Here is an 18,175-nt window from a genome sequence, read left to right as displayed (position 1 = left end):
AAGAAGAAGAAGAAGAAGAAGAAGAAGAAGAAGAAGAAGAAGAAGAAGAAGAAGAAGAAGAAGAAGAAGAGAAAGAAAAGAAAGAAAATGTGCTATTTGCTTCATTGCCTCCTAGAAATGGCTATGCATGCTTGCTGGCTGAGTATCCAATAAGAGAATGCACTGATGGATTCCTGATGGCTTCACTGTTTCATTACCATATCACACTCAAGCAACATTTAAATGAGTTCTCCATTGTTCTTTTGAGTTGCATTGTGAAGCACTCAGTTCTGAAATATTTTTTATCTAAATGCCATTCATTGTTTTCTAATAACAGGATTTGATAACATCATTGCTTAATGAATTCCAAAAGCTTCAAGGAGACATTCACAACGTAGCTAGTCCAGCCACTGTCCCCTTCCCAGCCACACCCCCACCAAGCCCTCTGTCACCCATCAGCCTCTACATGCCAGAACTACCAGCTGTTTTCTGCACAGATCTGCTTTTTACTGCTCTTCTTTTTTCCACTCCTCACTGTATGGGATTCCATACCTTTCCTAGCCTGAATCAAATGTCACTTCTCAATGAAGTCTTCCCCAAATTTTTACCTCCTTCATTCCATGAACCATTCCCATCATGTTGTCCTGGCTCTCACATGTAGCACTACCACATTCTGGCAGGACTGGGGTTTGAACTCAGAGTCTTGCACTCTCTAGGTAAGCACCCTATCACTCAAGCCACGCTCCCAGCTCCTTTTGCTATTTATTATACTTCAGATAGAGTCCCTTGATCGTTCCTGGGGCCACCTTCGGGCCTCCATAGTCCTCCAGCATAGCTGGATTACAGACATGAGCCAATACACACAGCTTGTGTTTTGAAGTAGGGTCTTGCTGTTTTGCCTGAAATGTCTTCAAACTGAAAAGTTCCTATCTTTATCTCTCATTTAGCTAGAATTACAGGCATGTGCCACCACACCTAACCTTAGTACAACCATTTTCTGAGTTGCATGCATCTTTTTTTTTACAGTCATGAGGCTTGACCTCTGGGTCTGGGCATTGTCCCTGAGCTCTTCGGCTCAAGGCTAGCGCTCTACCACTTGAGCCACGGTGCCACTTCTGGTTTTCTGGTGTTTAATTGGAGATAAGAGTCTCACAGACTTTCCTACCCAGGCTGGCTTTGAACCATGACCCTCAGATTTCAGCCTCATGAGTAGCTAGGATTACAGGTGTGAGTCACCGTGCCTAGCTGCATGCATCTTTTTACTGTCGATTGGCAAGATTCAATTCTAAGTTACTCAGAATTAAAATCATATGTGTACCATCTTATGTTACAGAAGTCTGATTGTTTGATAGTTTGTTTGTTTGGTGGTAGTAAGGTTTAAAGTCAGGGCATTACACTTGCTCAGCTGGCTCTACCTACATAACTCTACCACTTAAACCATGCCCCCGGCCTGGCTTTCTGTTAGACATTTTGGAGATAGAATCTCATGGACTTTTGTGCCCTAGCTGACCTCAAACGACATTCCTCTAGATCTCAGCCATTTAAACAACTAGGCTTTCAAGTGTGAGCCACTGGTGCCCAGCTTTTACAGCATATTTTACATAAAGATACTCAAAAATATTTAGAGAACTGAGCAAAACTGACAGTTTTGGCACTTGGTGATGCTACCAGACCCACACTTTCCAGTACCTCAAAAACAGGTCACAAACCTTTCTTGTATTGTAAGTCGATTGTTCATTCTGAATAACTTAGAGGGAAAATGTTATGCCAGTGATAAATATGTCCTTAGTCCCCCTAGCTTAGAGAAATGTAGGTAGAAAAGGCAGTGGTAATGAAAGTATGTGTGTGAAACTTTCTAATAATCTTAACGTTTTGCAGTCTTGGAAGTCTTATGCTGAGTTCATCATAGATAAATATTTAAGTTTGGTATCTGGCTAATGGGTAGTGAAGAGATCACTTCTGAATCAAGAGTGATTTGTCCAAAATAATGACTAGATATAAATATGTCGGTCAACCTTTGGGAAAGCCAAACATTACTTTTATAAATAGAAAAATTAAAATGACCCTACAGAACCCATACCTCAAATTATCTGAAAAGAAAATAATGTTTTGTGTTGATTTGTCAGCCTCAAAAGGCATAAAAGTCATGCAATTAACTGCAGGCACTCAATCTGAACCTGCAGCTTTTAGGTAACTGTAAATGAGAGCTGGGACTATTTCTCATATTTTATTTATAACCTGATCCAGAAACCCCAGCTCTTGTCTCTAACTATTCCTTTATTTTTCTCATTGTAAGACAGTAAAATGTAACACAGCAAAGTCTCTGAGTGGTTGGGATATTTAAATCCGGATTGCTCTGAAGCTCTTTTTGTGCAAAAAGGCCAACATTTTGAATCGCTCCCTCTCCGAGATGTGGCATTTATGAGCACTCAAGAGGTAATGGAACCCCACTGTCTGGTCAGGACTTTTAACCCAAACTCATTCATTTTAGCATGAGTTGCCCAGTAGAAGTAGGGATGGTAAATGAAAGGCAAAGACAAAAGAAATGGCATTGGTTTGAGACAAAGTAGATGGTCACCAGGAAGATTAACCCTTTCCTGAAGGTAATTAATAAGCGCATTCTCCCCTACAATAAAACACAGTTGTGACCCACTTCTGAGAGCAGGCTAAAAAGATTCCTCAGGACTAAGGTAAGTGCACTTAGCAAAAACCCACCACAAAGACCAGAGGGAAAGCTGTGAAAACTGCTGGATCATCAGATCAATAGCCTCAAAGATGACTAAGTTAGGTAGCTTTATGCAGTTTAAACATTTGTGCACGGAGTATCCCACGCAGCCTTTTATTGACAGCTACAGATCAATGGTAATTTTTGATCATTTTCCACCTACATAAACCTATTGACCCCCACGGCCACCTTTGGGGCACTTCAACTCGTCAAAAATAATCCGAGGGGATGGTGGAATATTGTCAGACTGCCGAAGACTCACAGTGCTCCGTGTGTCACCAGGAGCAGAGTTGAGAGGTTAAAATGTAGTTCAGATCGCCAGCAGATCCTCTATGGCACCAAGCCTCGCCTTTTACGCCCCATAAATATATCCTGACCCTCATGCTTTAAAAAAAAATAAGAAAAGGAGCTAAATCTCTTTGGAAAGATTGTGGAGAAAGGATTGTGTCTAGTAAAGTATTTCTTCCTTAAAATCTTTTGTAAAATGGTTTCGTAAACTATGTCATCCCTTTATTGTGCTATTCTCTTCATCTACTGCTAACCAAAGTAGCCAATCACTTCTAGATATTACTGTGAATGGATAGAGATGTAAGAATAGACAAAGACAAAACAATTTTAAAGTAAATTCAAATTAGTAAGCCACAGGTGAGTAATTCCACACACACACACACACACACACACACACACACACACACACACAAACATAATGTCTCCAAAGAATCAATAAGAAGGCAGTGTGAAGAGGTAAAAAGGAATAAAATGGTAATGGAGAGGAAGACAGAAGATTTTCCTTTTTTAAGTGTTATTATAAAGATGACATACAGAGGGGTTATAGTTACATAAGTCAGGTAAAGAGTACAGTTCTTTTTGGACAGTGTCAACCCTTCCCTCTTTCCCAGTTTTTCTCTCCATCTTCACCTACCAGTTGTATAGTTCCTTTTCAACATTGTGTCTAATGAGTACCACTGCTACATTTGTTTAACCACTTTCCCTCCGTTTCCTTTTTTTCCAAGATGCATTGTAATTTCTTTGTGTTTATACATTTTTATTGTAAATGTGATGTGCAGAGGGATTACAGTTACATAAGTGCTATAATGAGTACATTTCTTTCTGAACAATGTCACCCCTCACTTATTTTCTCCCAGGTTTTTTCCCTCCTGACCCCCTCTCCCCCTCAAATTGTAGAGTACATTTCCAACATAGTGTCTAGAGAGTATTACTGCTGAGTTAGTTCACCCCGAGTCCCACCGTTCAGTGCCTCCCTTTGACTCTTTTTTTTTCTTTTCTTTTCGGTTGTGAGGTCTGAACTCTGAGCCTGGGCACTGTCCTCAGCTCTTTAGCTCAAGGCTAGGGCTCTACCACTGAGCCACCTTCTCAGCCCCTCCCCTTACACTCTTGAAGACAGATAAATAAACAAACAAAACAAAACCCAAAAAGAATATCTAAACAGCAAAAAAGAAAAAAAACTTTTGTTTCCATTCCCTGAAGTTCCTTTTGATAACTACTATTTTGAATGATCAGATGTACATAGTCATTGTGCTTTTGTATTCTTCTCCTAAAGTGTATGCAGGAAGAAGGAACATTTTCTGGAAAATCTCTGAGGAAGATGAAAAGGAGCAGGGTTTGTGGCGGTTGTGGAATGGTGGGAGAGAGAATACTGTAGAGGAACAGAAGGAAATAATTAAGGATGTGTGTGTGTGTGTGTGTGTGTGTTGGTATGGAGTGCTATCTTTAGCTGGTACTCTTAATGGGATATAAGTTCCAACTTTCTTGCCAAGCAGGGTTTGAACTGCTTTCTCAGTCCTTATCCTCCTAAGTAGCTAGGATTACAGGCATGAGGCACTGGCACCCAGCTTGCGGGGTGGGGAAGTAATGATTTTCTCCATTGAGTAGGGTAGATGGTGTTTCTGCATAAGAAGGGGCAGAAAATAAAGCAAGACTTAAAAATCCTGAGTTTAAGATGATAAAAGTATTTTTTAATCCTGAATTTAAGGATACTAACATCTAATTTTCACTCACAATAAGATTTTAAAATAGGATTCTAAAATAACAAACTTAGTAGGAGAAATCTGTTCAGGAGAAAACATAAATTACTTCCTAAAATTTCAATGGATAAATTGGTAAGGTTTGTTTTGTCATTTTTAGATTTTCTTCACTTTCTCTTGTGACCCAATCATTGACAAAATGCATGGCTATTCATGAGATCTGCTTGAGGGGTGTGTTTGTGTGAATGGAATTTTTTCCTTTTTCTATTTTTGTTTTGATAGCTCTTCAGAAATAACAAATTAGCCTAAGATTCTGTCCTGAGTATAATTTCATAATACAGAAATTCTCTTCTACATTCTAGTATGTGATTATTTCTATTTTTAAGAGAAAGAGATAAATGTAAACCAGATTAAACCAAACCCTGCTGAAATCACCCTTTGTGGGACCATACCTCTAAACATCTGTGCCATACATCCTTGAACTTGAACTTAAGACTTGCAGGTCATGCTTCTACATGAAGGCGGTGGAGGTTTTGAGGCCGGGGCATTTTGACTACTTTTGCTTTCAAGGATCTGAGCCATAAATGTTTATTAAAAGAATCTATAATGAAATCAGTTTTGTTATTTTTTTAATGGTTGCCTGGAGTAGGCTGGATGACTAGATGCTGGTCGTTAATCATTGAGTACTCATGTTACCAAAAGTGTTGGATAGTATTGCCATCTAGGGGATGAACAGAATTCTCAGCTCTGAAATAAACTGTAATTGAGCAGGTGCAGCTACTGACAATATACATATGTTTTTGCTTTATCGCCCACATGCTTTTCATGTTTCTTATGACAAAAGCTATCTCTAAGTGTCCCTACAGCCTACCTTTTTTTAATCTATAATCTGTTAGAGGTGATTACAATTTACTTTGGAGCCTATGCTATTCTTCTTGACAATATTCTGCACAAAGAATTATTCTTTTTTTTTGCATTATTAATCTTGCTGGTGTTTGCCCTATTTCCACAGAAAAGGAATCATTTGTCGGCAAAGAATGTTTGTAATCATGACTTGTAGCATCTTCAGATTTAATATTCATTATGGTCATTCTAGTTCTGTGCTATATTTATCTAAAAGACTCATCCAATGTTGTATGGAGAAATAAGGTTTTTAAATATTGATGATCTAACTTTTAATATTTTAAAAAAGAGAAATTAGTATTTCTGTAAAATTTGTTTCATAGTCTGGTCGCTTAGCAAATGTTTAAATATTAAAAGATTTCAAGACGTTAGCATATAATATCATAATGGGTCTTATTGAAACAGGAAAATTGACTTTACAAGTTTCTGATATGTAAAGGAAATTGTATTTTATCTGTCTGGGTTTAACACATAATAAGAAAAGTTATCAGCTAAAACTTGCAGACTAACAGTGACAGAAAGCATGTCAAAAATTATCTGCACAATTCCTCAGTTATGCTTCATCAGTTTATTTGGGCAATTGCTCCATTTCATTTTGTTACCTTGTTTTAGTTTTCTTCCCAAAGTGTATTTGGCTATTTGAAAACTAAAGAGAATTCCTTGCATATAATTGTGCCTGGTATTGCTGGCTAGCTATTTTCAGAAATAACTTCCTCTGCTCTTCCTTACTCTCAATCCAAGCCCTCACTGCCCACCTCCACCACCACCACCAAGGTGCACATGCACGTGCACACACACACACACAAAACACAACTGAAGATTGTCATATCTAAACATTTAATCAACCAAGATGGTTGCAAACATCATTAAATGCATCTCATTCACCCAGTCAAACTTCATGATACCATAGCCAGTTGATATGGTACACAACTCTGTGTGTATGCACGTGTGTTTATCTATACCCACATTACTACACCACTTGCAGACATAATTCCTACTTTAAATAGACATATCCACCCAGTCCAGATGTGAAAAGAACACCCCAGGGCCATTCTAAGCATTAAGATTCTCAGCTCCAGTGTAGTTATGCAAAATATGTTAAATGTTTCTCTCCAAGCAAGAAAACAAACAAACAAGCAAAAATCCCATCTAATTCGGCTATTTTTTTAATTTTCTTTTAAATCAACAGACTAAATTCTCAAAGCCTAGGTAGCAATTACTTTTGACCTGTTTCCTGATGTTATGAGGTTTTTACCAAGTGAGAATATGTTTATATTTATATCAATGGTACACTTCTCCAAGGGTGTTTTGAACAGTGATAATTCAATGGACTTATGACTGTTTCCTCTCATGTGTTCGTTTTATTGAATTTGTAAGACATAAATACACACCAGGAGAATGAGAGAGTAAGGTTGGGGAGTTGAAGGGAGAATAAACAAACCGCACTGGGGATTTGAGAATTAGAATTGTTCTGGTTAAATCTCTCCGTGTTTTAAGGTTTTACCTGGTGGGCAGTTACCCTAGCCTCTGGCATGCAATTAATACTATGATATTTTTTATCATGAGTTGGATGCACTACTGGTCTAAAAGCCATACGTGGTGGTGGTGGTGGTTGTTTTTTTTAATATCCATATCCACATCTTTAGGTTGCAATCTCTGAAAAGACAAAGATCCTATATGATCTACAATTCCTGGAGTATTTGAGATCATATTTGTCAATGGGAACATAGGGGTTATATGGAGCATTTAATATAGTTAACACATTGGAATATAATCGTTAACAGATAGGAACAGTGAATATTTTAACCAGTATCACTAACAAAACTCTTAGTGAGAGTTTGAAAGCTGGTCCTGTTGTAGACCTATGCATTGAACCAAGTATATCCGAGAAGGATCTTCCAGTCATCGGTGCCCGTTTCTAAAAGTAATCCCATCTGTCATCTTCCTTACAGGGTACAAGGCATGAAGCCCACCTTTACGGGTTAGAGCCATTCACCACCTACCACATTGGTGTGGTGGCTGTGAACCGCGCAGGAAATGTCTCAAGCCCTTGGACTCTGATTCGAACTTCAGAATCTTCCCCCAGTGGACTGAGCAAGTTTACGGTAGAACAGAAAGAAAATGGCCGGGCGTTGCTACTCCAGTGGTCAGAGCCTGTGAGAACCAATGGAGTCCTAAAGGTAATCTCCACCTCACATGTGAAATCATGCTTGATGTCCTCCGGATGCACAGAAGAGCTTGGCACATACCATCAGGCCACTGTGGGAAAAGTCCTTTCACAGCCTACTTACTTCTGCTTGATGGCATCTCTAGGCACTTACTTATAGATCAGAGAAAAGTCTTGTGTGTGTGAGTGTGTGTGTGTGTGTGTGTGTGTGTGTGTGTGTGTGTGTGTAACACCTTTGCTACAACCCCAGCTCAGGGCTAAATGATTTTCCATATATTACCTCATTTAATCTTCACATCAGCCCCGCTAGGTGAGAAGCACTGCACAATAGGAGGCACATTAAAACTAAACAGCTTTTTGAGCCCATGGTGGGATTTGAGACTTGCAAGTCGGAGCAAATCTGAACTCTCCATGACCATGTGCTTATTGCCTCTGGAATTATCCTGCCCGTTAATCTGCTGAAGCCTTGCCTAATTTGCACTTTGGACAGAGCTCACTAAGCCAGACATATGCATCTGCTAACTCCCTGACTGACTTCCGTAGGTGGCCCTGAGAAAGTTCTGGAAGTAGCACTATGACATCCTGGCATCACCAGCCTGTGGGAAGGAAGGAGATGGCATTCCCATGGAGAGCCTGTGTGCTGATGCCTTTTACCCCCACTCACCAGAGAGTGGCGCCTCATCTCCCTTCCTGACCCTCCCCAAGGGCGTGTGGACCGGTACCTCAGTCTCCTTGGACCCTCCCACTCCTCAGGCCTTCCTCATCTGACAGGGACTACAACATCCCCAGCCCCAGCTGCTCTTTCCCAAGGTGGCTGAGACACCATGTTAATTCCACATAGCACAGTTATGACTAAACTGCAACTTTTTATTATTATTTGGGAGAGGGGTCTTTACCTGGCCTGGGGCTTGATCTCAGGGCCTGAATGTTGTCCCTTTCTTAGCTTTTGCACTCAAGGCTGGCACTCTACCGCTTGAGTCACAGCTCCACCTTCAGCTTTTAGGTGGCTAAGTGAAGATAAGAGTCTCTTCCTACCCCGGCTGACTTGAACCCCATGATCTTCAGATCTCAGTCTCCTGCATGGCTAGGATTTCAGGCGAGAGCCATGTATCCCTTAAAGTTCTGGGAGAGGAAAAACAGCAGGGAATTGCATGCAGCAAAATAACTTGGAGCTGAAATTGGATCTCCAGGGCTTGGGCTCATTCTTCATTGGCCTCTCAATGGGCTGTGAGCCCACTGCCCATAACAGAGATCACCCACTTCAAACCAGCCTTGCCTATGTCTGCTCCTGACAGACACCCGGTTCTCTTCAACCATCAGACTGAACATCTTGAGCTTCATCTCTCCAATATTCAATTCTGAATTACAGCTCTTTAGTAGAAAGCTTTGCCTTTCCTTCGGGCAAGGCTTCTAGAAAGGACTGGTCTCTCCCAGCACTCTGCTTCTCCCTAGCATGATTGACAAGAGGAACGTTGACTCCTCTTACCTTCAATTACATTTCACCAAATATTTATTGAGTTGCTACTAAGTGCCATGCACTTATTCAAGAGTGAACGCTACAAGAAAAGGTCCCTACTGTCACCACCCTTACAACGTGTATGAATCAGCGTGGGGAAGGATGGAAGTGGAGAGGGGAGACAGAAAAGCAAACAATAAGCTGGTAAATAAACAAGCAAGGGAATTTCAGAGAGCAATGGATGTTATAAAGAAAATTAAATAGAGTCATGTAATTATGCCTGCTCAGGCTATTTTAGAATGGATAATCATTTGAATTGAGTTGACATTTGAGCTGAGCCCTGAATGACAAGACAGAGTCAGTCATGTGAAGATATGGGGCACAACGTTCCAGGCAGAGTGAACAGCAAAGGCAAGGCCTGGAGGCAGGAATGAACTTGGTGGATTCAAGGAAAGGAGGAAATGCAGTGTAGATGAAGCACTGAGGAAGAGGGAAAGATGGCCGTAGAAGAGATTCAGGCATTGGTCAGAGGCAGAGTATGCTCAGTCTTGTGGCTGTGGAATGGTGCTGGGAATTTATTCCCCATGCAATGAAAATTCACTAAAGGCAAATAAAGCAAATGAATAGAAAGATCAAATTTCTGTTTGTAAAAGTAACTTTTGCCAAGGCACAGGAGAATTCAGGTTGGAATTAATGATGTCTCTAGTTGGAATGGATATTAAGAAGGGGGGGCGGAGGATCTGGAGATACACCCAGAGGATGGAGATAAATTCTGTTCATGGACAGACTACATAGATGTAAAATAAAAAGAGGAAAAGAGTTTCACAGTTACTTCTAAGTTTGCCCTTGAGTTGCTAACTCAGGGAGTCTGATAGGTGAATAGGTTTGAGAAGCACGTAGGCAGTCAGAAGCACAAGGCTAGAACACCCAAGAGAAGTCATCATTGCGATAAATATTTGGAATCTGTTGGTAGGAGCTGTGGTGCCGGGCCATTCGGTGGTAGACCACTTGCTTAGCATCTGCAAAGTCTTGGATCTCATTCCTAACACCACATAAAAGAGTAACAAATAAAACCCATACTGGAGGAGATCCACTATGTAAAGAATGTACCTCGTGATGAAGAAAACCTGGGATCTGGGGCATATGAGATTCATGGGGTGAGTGAAGAAGAATAATGCAGCCAAGAAAACTGAGAAGAGGCAAGAGAGGGAGTAAGGAAAGTAAGTGACTAGAAGGTCACAAAACTGAAGAGAAAATATGACAAGTGCCACTCAGAGACCAAGTCACAGGAGGGATGAGAAGCGGCCCTGGCTTGGTGAATGAGGTCACTGTGGTCCGGACCAGATCAGGTGGTAGCATGGGAAACCTGAATAGGATGGCTTTAGGACAAACTTGGAAAGGTGGAAATGTGGACAGAAACTAGTTAAAGAAGTTTGAGATGGGGGAGAAAAGTGAAGGAAGGGGACAGTAGCCAGAGGACTGTGATAATACTCGTTTTATTTAAAAAAATTATGAAACCTACTGGAGTATGAGCATATACTCTAGAAATAACCTGAGAAGGAGATCATGACAATGATTGAAGAGTAAAGCCAGTTGGAGGAAACAGGAGACAGGACATGGAGCTTGGGTGATCTCTAATAGAACATACATACTCACTTCACCCGCAGCAAGAGGAGAGAGCAGAAATAAATACAGATGCCCCTCGATGTACAATGGATTACATCCATTATTAGTGAGCAGTGCTGTTAAATAGAAAATGAGTTTTAACGTTCTTAAAATACCTAGCATCATAATTTCATCTCACCTACTTTAAATGTGTATCAAGACTGTCTCACTTTATATAATGACTTTATAATATTTGGAATGTATGCCTGTATAGTTTATTACCCACTATACCAAAAGTAAAAACAAAATAGCTATACAGATATGCTTTCTAGCCATCACAAAGTCAAAATGTGTTAAGTCAAGGACCATCTACACAGTATGTGTAAAATTCTAGGGCCAGCCAGCGATGATATATCACTTGAGAATATTCCATTCTAATTTGGATTTGCTAAGGAGAAGATGGGGTAACATCAACATTGTTTGTCCTGTGATGAAGGGGGAAAATGTTAGCATGTAACAGGGAAAGGAGAAATTATAAAATAATCACTTTGAAAAACAGGGAGAGAACAAATGTAGCAAAATAGGATTATAATTTGGTAATTGCCTACCTAAAAATGCATGTCATGGCTATATGAAGTATAGATCAAGTGTAGAGTATTTGCTTAGCAGACTAGAGATTGAATTCAAACTCCTGGACTTTTTTTTAAAAAAAGAAAGGATATTTAAAATGAGACCAGTTAACATACACACACACACACACACACACACATATTTGTCAACTCTCTGTCACTACAACAAATCACCTGAGACAATTATCTTAGGAAGAGACATGAGTTACTCTTTGAAGGATCTGAAGGTCCAAGACAAGTGGTCCCTTGTCTCTAGGCCTCTGGCACTGAATAGCACAGTATACTGGGAACGCATGGTGGAAAATAGCTGCTTAGATCATGAGCCACATAGCTAGAGTTCTTTGGAAGATAGAAAATTTAAATCAGCCCTTCCTGCCCTAGGCAGAATGAGATCTATAAAATAGTAGGTTTGAATACTCTTTCCTATTTAAATATATAGAGATGTAGATATAGATATAGATAGATATGTCCAGGCATAGTGACTCAAGCCTATAAAAACTTGGGCTGTAGACACTTTGGAGGATCATGGTTCAAAGCCAGCCTAGACATAGAAGTTCATGATATTTGAGCACAATCAATGGCTGGTTGTAGTGGTCATCCCAGCTAGGAGGGAAGCACAATGACTGGGCACAGGGTCACACACCACTCATCCTCAGCAACACAGGAAAGCACAAGCTGGCTTAAGCATCAGGTGAGATACATCCTTGAACATGACTAACTCAACAAAGGGCTGGAGGTATGATTCAACTAGTAGAGTCAACTTCATGCTACTTAGTAGAAACAAGACTCTAAGGCCATACTAAGGCTACCAGCACAACTATGTTTATTACAGCATTATTTACCATAGCTAAGATATGGAACCAACCCAGATGCCCCTCAGTAGATGAATGGATCAAGAAAATGTGGGGTGTGTGTGTGTGTGTGTGTGTGTGTGTGTGTGTGTGTAATAGAATTCTATGCCTCCATCAGAAAGAATGACACTGCCTCATTTGTTAGGAAACAGAAAGACTTGGAAAAATTACATTAAGTGAAGTAAGCCAAGCCCAGAGAAACATAGGCCCCATGGTTTCCCTTGATTTGTAATAACTAATACATGTGTAGGACAAGCAGAAAAGGCCAAAAGCTATGTACATATGACCAGATTAGATGATGTTAAGTGAAATGAACCCCAAGATAGGGACACAGATATATTTTTTTCTTTCTTGCTATTTTTTCTAATGTATTTGTAATGTACTATGTGATTTTTGTTGCTTTGTGTGTTTCTCCTCCATGTTATCATCCTTGTTTTCTCTGTATTTGATGTCGGTGCCCTGCATCTTGTATATACACTTCTCTAATTCGGGGAGAGGAAGGGAAAAAACAAAATGCTTAAATAAGGATATAGGTTGATAATGTAGCAATGATATGTGCAAAACACTATGTTGAAACAAACTTTACAACTTCAGCGGGGCGGGGGGGGGAGATAGTTGTGGAGGTGGGAGGAAAGGGATGGTAGGGGGAAAACAAAGGAGGAGGCAACAATGCTCAATAGGAAATGTACTCATTACCGTGCTCACATAACTGTAACCCCTCTGTACAACATTTTTACAATAAAAAATGTACAAAAAAAAGAAACAAGGCACTAAGTTCAAATTATTGTAAAAGGCACTGCTTAAGTTTAATAACCTTGAGGTTTGGATAAAAGCTTATGTATTGTTCAACTGTTTTTTCTTTAATTTTATTGTACAGGTGATGTACAGAGGGGTTACAGTTACATAAGTCAAGTCATGAGTACATTCTTTTTGGACAATGTCACCCCCTTCCTCGTTTTCTCCAAATTTTTCCCTCCTAACCCTTCTCCCCCTCAAGTTATAAAGTTCATTTCCAACATAGTGTCTAGTGAGGATCACTGATGAATTAATTCACCCTTTGTCCTGCCATTTCTGTGCTTATCCAACTTTAAAATAATGGGTTCTCCTTTGGTGGCTCTTGTTTTGAATTTTTTTTAAAAAAATCACATTTCCAAAAGTGCTATCTTAATGTGGCTTTCTGAATTAAGGTCATCCAAATCAGGTGTGAAGAGGATAAGTATTGGCATTCTTTCTGATGGAGGCATAGAATTCCATTGTGTATATATACCACATTTTCTTGATCTATTCACCTATTGAGGGGCATCTGGATTGGTTCTGTATCTTAGCTATGGTAAATAATGCTTCAATAAACATAATTGTGCTGGTAGCTTTAGTATGGTCTTGTTTGTGATCATTTGTTAGGCAATGGAAAGACTTGGAAAAAAGTATATTAAGTGAAGTAAGTCAGGCCCAAAAAAATATAGCTCCCATGGTTTCCCTTATTTGCAATAACTAGTATATGTCTGAGTCAAGCAGAAAAGGTCAGATAAGTTGATGTTAGGGGAATGAACCTCAAGATAAGTATTCAAATGTTTTTTCCTTTCATGCAATTGTTTCTAACACATTTATAAGATGATTTCTATGTTGCTTTGTATGTCCCTTCCCCACAGTATAACCCCAGCTTTCACTGTATTTGATGTTGGTATAATTTGTGGAGGGGAAGGGCAAAAACAAATTGTTTAACTAGGGATACAGGTGGACCCATTGCAACAATAAGATGTACAAGTCGTTATGTCAAAAAACGAATTTTACAGCTTTGGTGGGGCGGGGGGGGGGGGGGATCAGGTGAGGGGAGGTTGGGGGAATATGGGAAGGGATAGGAAGGGGAAACAAATGCTTGATAAGAAACGTACTCGTTATCTTGCCCATGTAATTGTAACTCCTCTGTATGTTATTCTCACAATAAAAAAAGAGGGTAAGTATTTTAAAAAGTTGAGTAGATATACAAAAGGGAATCTTACTACACATGATCCCCTTGCTTCTCTTCCCCAGATGTACAACATCTTCAGTGACGGGCTGCTGGATTACACGGGTTTGAATCGCCAGTTTCTCTTCCGACGTCTGGACCCCTTCACTCTCTACACTCTGACCCTGGAGGCCTGTACGGAGGCAGGTTGTACACACTCAGCACCCCAACCACTCCGGACACAGGAAGCCCCTCCAGACTCTCAGTTGGCTCCTACAGTCCAAACTGTGGAGTCCACCAGTGTTGAACTGCACTGGTCTGAGCCCATTAATCCCAATGGAAAGATAATTCGCTATGCAGTGATTCGCAGATGCTTTGAGAGAAAAGCTGGGGGGAAGCAGACAATCCAGGCCGATGAGAAAATTGTTTTCTCCGAATTCCATACCGAAAGGAAAACATTCACGTATCATGACACAGACCTGCAGCCGTGGACGCAGTGTGAATATAAAATCTGTACTTGGAATTCGGCCGGGAATACCTGTAGCTCTTGGAGCATGGTGAGGACATTAGCAGCACCTCCAGAAAGACTGTCTCCACCTGAGGTATCCTATGTATCGATGAATCCTCCAGAACTACTGATTTCCTGGGGTCCTCCAGAGCACCCCAATGGCATTATCCAGTCCTATAAGCTACGAAGAAATGGAACGCTCTATCCTTTTAGCTTTGATGCGGTGACTTTCAGTTACACTGACCACGAACTGCTTCCTTTCTCCACCTATAGCTACGCCATCCTAGGCTGTACGAGTGGAGGCTGCACGGCCAGCATTCCCACCCACATCACCACCCCTGAGGCTGCTCCGTCCGGAGTGAGTCCTCCAACTCTTCGGACCATCAATGCCAATCAAATAAATGTATCTTGGTCACCCCCCTCACGTCCAAATGGAAGGATCACTAAATATTTGCTTGGATGTAATGGTGAGGAGTACCTGGGCGGACAGAACCTGTCTCTGCTGCTACCTCACCTACAGCCATATACGCAGTACAATGTCTCCCTCACAGCCTGCACCAACGGAGGATGTACAACAAGTGTGTCAAAATCTGCCCGGACAACAGAAGCCCCACCAGAGAACATGGACCCCCCAACATTGCAAGTCACTGGCTCAGTGTCCATAGAAATCACATGGAAACCCCCAAGAAATCCAAATGGCCAGATGAGAAGTTATGAACTTAGGAGGGATGGAACTATTGTGTATACCGGCCTGGAAACACGCTATCATGACTTTACCCTGACCCCAGGTGTGGAGTATGGCTACACAGTGGCTGCCATCAACAGCCAAGGGAGCATCCTGAGTCCACTTGTCAAAGAGCGCACCAGCCCCTCCGCACCATCAGGGATTGAACCTCCAAAACTACATGCCACGGGCCCTCAGGAGATCGTAGTGACTTGGGACCCTCCAGTGAGAACCAGTAGTGACATCCTCAACTATACCCTCTTCGTCCGTGAGCTGTTTGACAGAGAAACAAAAACCACACACTTCAACACAACCCACAGTTCTTTTGGTACACGCTCATTCCTAGTGAAACAGCTAAAGCCATTTCATAGGTAGGTGTTCTGCTGGGTTTTCTAAGAGCCAGCCACTTGGAAGTGGCGCTGTAGCTCAAGTGGTAGAGCACTTGCCTTGAGCTGAAGAGCTGAGGGACAGCGCCCAGGCCCAGAGTTCAAGCCCATGACCGGACCCAAAAAAAAAAATGTTCATATTTGCTCCAGAGCTGTGTATTTTATACAGGCTTCTTCTTTACTTGTCTATGCATGCAAGTTGCAGAAATCTTGTTTACATGATTGCCCTTTGAAACTGATATTCCAAAGGATTTCAGGGGGGGGAGTAGGGGGGAAAGGGTGCTGGTTTTCCAGATATGAAAGTGATTTTTTTTTTTTTGTCGGTCGTGGGGCTTGAACTCTGGGCCTGGGCGCTGTCCCTCAGCTCTTCAGCTCAAGGCAAGCGCTCTACCACTTGAGCTACAGCGCCACTTCCGGTTTTCTGGTGGTTTATTGGAGATAGGAGTCTCACGGTCTCTCCTGCCCAGGCTGGCTTTGAACCGCGATCCTCAGATCTCAGCCTCCTGAGTAGCTAGGATTACAGGCGTGAGCCACCAGCGCCCGGCTGAAAGTGATTTTTTTAAACTAGGCTGAAGAAGAAAAAAAGGAAAGATAAATCTAGAAAATTCAGCAGTAACATTGAAGCATATGTGACAAATCTTTTCATCATACATTCTAATTGAAGGTATCGTTGATATTCATTTCATAAAACAGAACATTATGCTAAGTGAAGTTTAGGTTTGAACTTCATTGCCAGTCCTAGGGTTTGAACTAGGACCTGGGTTGAGCCTTTTTTGCTCAAGACTAGTTAGTGCTCTACCACTTGAGCCAGAACTTTATATTCTGGCTGTTGGGTAGTTAGTTGGAAGTAAGAGTCTCATGGACTTTTCTCTCCTGGCTGGCTTTGAACTAAGAACCTAAGATCTCGGCCTCCTGAGTAGGTAGGATTACAAGCCTGAGTCACTAGGGCTCAACTTGTACCATTGTTTGTTTGTTTGGGTTGGTTGGTTGTTTGGTTTTAAAGCATATTGATGTCTACTAACATTGGAAATTAGCATGTGGCCCTTTATGAATCTGTAGCTGGTCAGTAAGAAGCAGAACGCGATGTCCTAGTACCTGAAAGAAACTGACACTGGCTTTAAAAACAATTACAGAAAAGTCCAGAAAAAGAATAATCCCTATGTAGAAAATCAAACTTGACCTCATGGAATTTCTTAGAAGTCCAAACACAGATATGGGTTTGCAGACCAATAAACTGATAATCCCATCACAGTGGACATGGGCACAAGAAAGGACGAAGAGGAAGAGAAGATCAAAGGAGTGCAAGAACCACAAAGAAAAAGAGAGGCATAGTTAAGAAGGGGTGACATTGTTGAAAAGAAATGTACTCTTTATCTGACTTATGTAAGTGTAATAAATAATTTTTTGGTTTTTGGTTTTTTTTTTTGTTGGTTGTGGGACCTGAACTCTGGGCCTGGGCACTGTCCCTCAGCTCTTCAGCTCAAGGCTAGTGCTCTACCACTTGAGCCACAGTGCCACTTGTAGCTTTTTCTGCTTATGTGGTACTGAGGAATCAAACCAGGGCCTCATGCATGCAAGGCAAGCACTCTACCACTGAGCCACCTTCCCAGCCCCTGTAAATTGTCTTTAAAGCAAGGAAGTAAGGCAGTTGAAATCAGTGGCTAGAGAAGCAAATAGGGAAAGCAGAAAAGGCAGGGACCTAAGGAAGGAAAGGGAGGAAGAGAGTTGAGTACTTGAGGAAAAACTGGGGGTGTCATAAAATCAATGGGGAGGGAACCAAAAAAAACAAACATGTTCACTTGTAGCATAAGCACTTAACACTAAGCAGAGTTTATTTTATTAGAATAGTCAATGCTATGTAAATAGATTTCTCCAAGTGGCAGACACCACCTATGAGGCAAAATATAATTGATTAGTAGAGTTTAACTGGATGGTGATAAGATGTCTTCATGATGGATAATCTAGTGGGTACCTGGATTCACTTTGGCCTCCAGAGGTCTTTGTCTGTTGTAAGAAAGCTTGTTTTGAGCTGCCAGGTATCAGGTGGAGGGATTTATTACCACTGAGACCTTAACTCGATGATGTCCCTTCATGACCTACAAATGTCCTGGGGAATCGCTTAGACCTAGCTACACAGGTAGGAGGAGACCAGAGATGCAAATTGAGTTGCCCCTCTCCACTGAATGCTTCCGTCTGTGTTAAGTAATTTTAGAGCATCAGATTTTCAGGTTGGAGAGAATCTTGAGAGTTCATTACGTTCATTTGGTGAACAGAGTGAGAAGAATTGTGCCCACTCGTCAACAAAAAAAGAT

The 18,175-nt window shown here is 41.2% G+C and overlaps 1 protein-coding gene across 1 annotated transcript in view; it reads left to right on the top strand.

The window, feature by feature from the left end:
- Ush2a (Usher syndrome 2A (autosomal recessive, mild)) overlaps positions 1-18,175 on the top strand; it is a 640,567-nt gene that overhangs the window by 580,559 nt on the left and 41,833 nt on the right. The window contains exons 61-62 of the mRNA XM_013015154.1: positions 7,545-7,772; positions 14,332-15,848. Of these exons, the coding sequence (XP_012870608.1) occupies positions 7,545-7,772; positions 14,332-15,848 (1,745 nt within the window). The remainder of the gene's footprint in view (positions 1-7,544; positions 7,773-14,331; positions 15,849-18,175) is intronic.

Source organism: Dipodomys ordii, unplaced genomic scaffold (genome assembly GCF_000151885.1).
Source record: "Dipodomys ordii isolate 6190 unplaced genomic scaffold, Dord_2.0 Scaffold26, whole genome shotgun sequence".
NCBI lineage: Eukaryota > Metazoa > Chordata > Mammalia > Rodentia > Heteromyidae > Dipodomys > Dipodomys ordii.
Note: the sequence above shows the minus strand (reverse complement) of the source record. Positions and strands in the feature narration are given on the sequence as shown.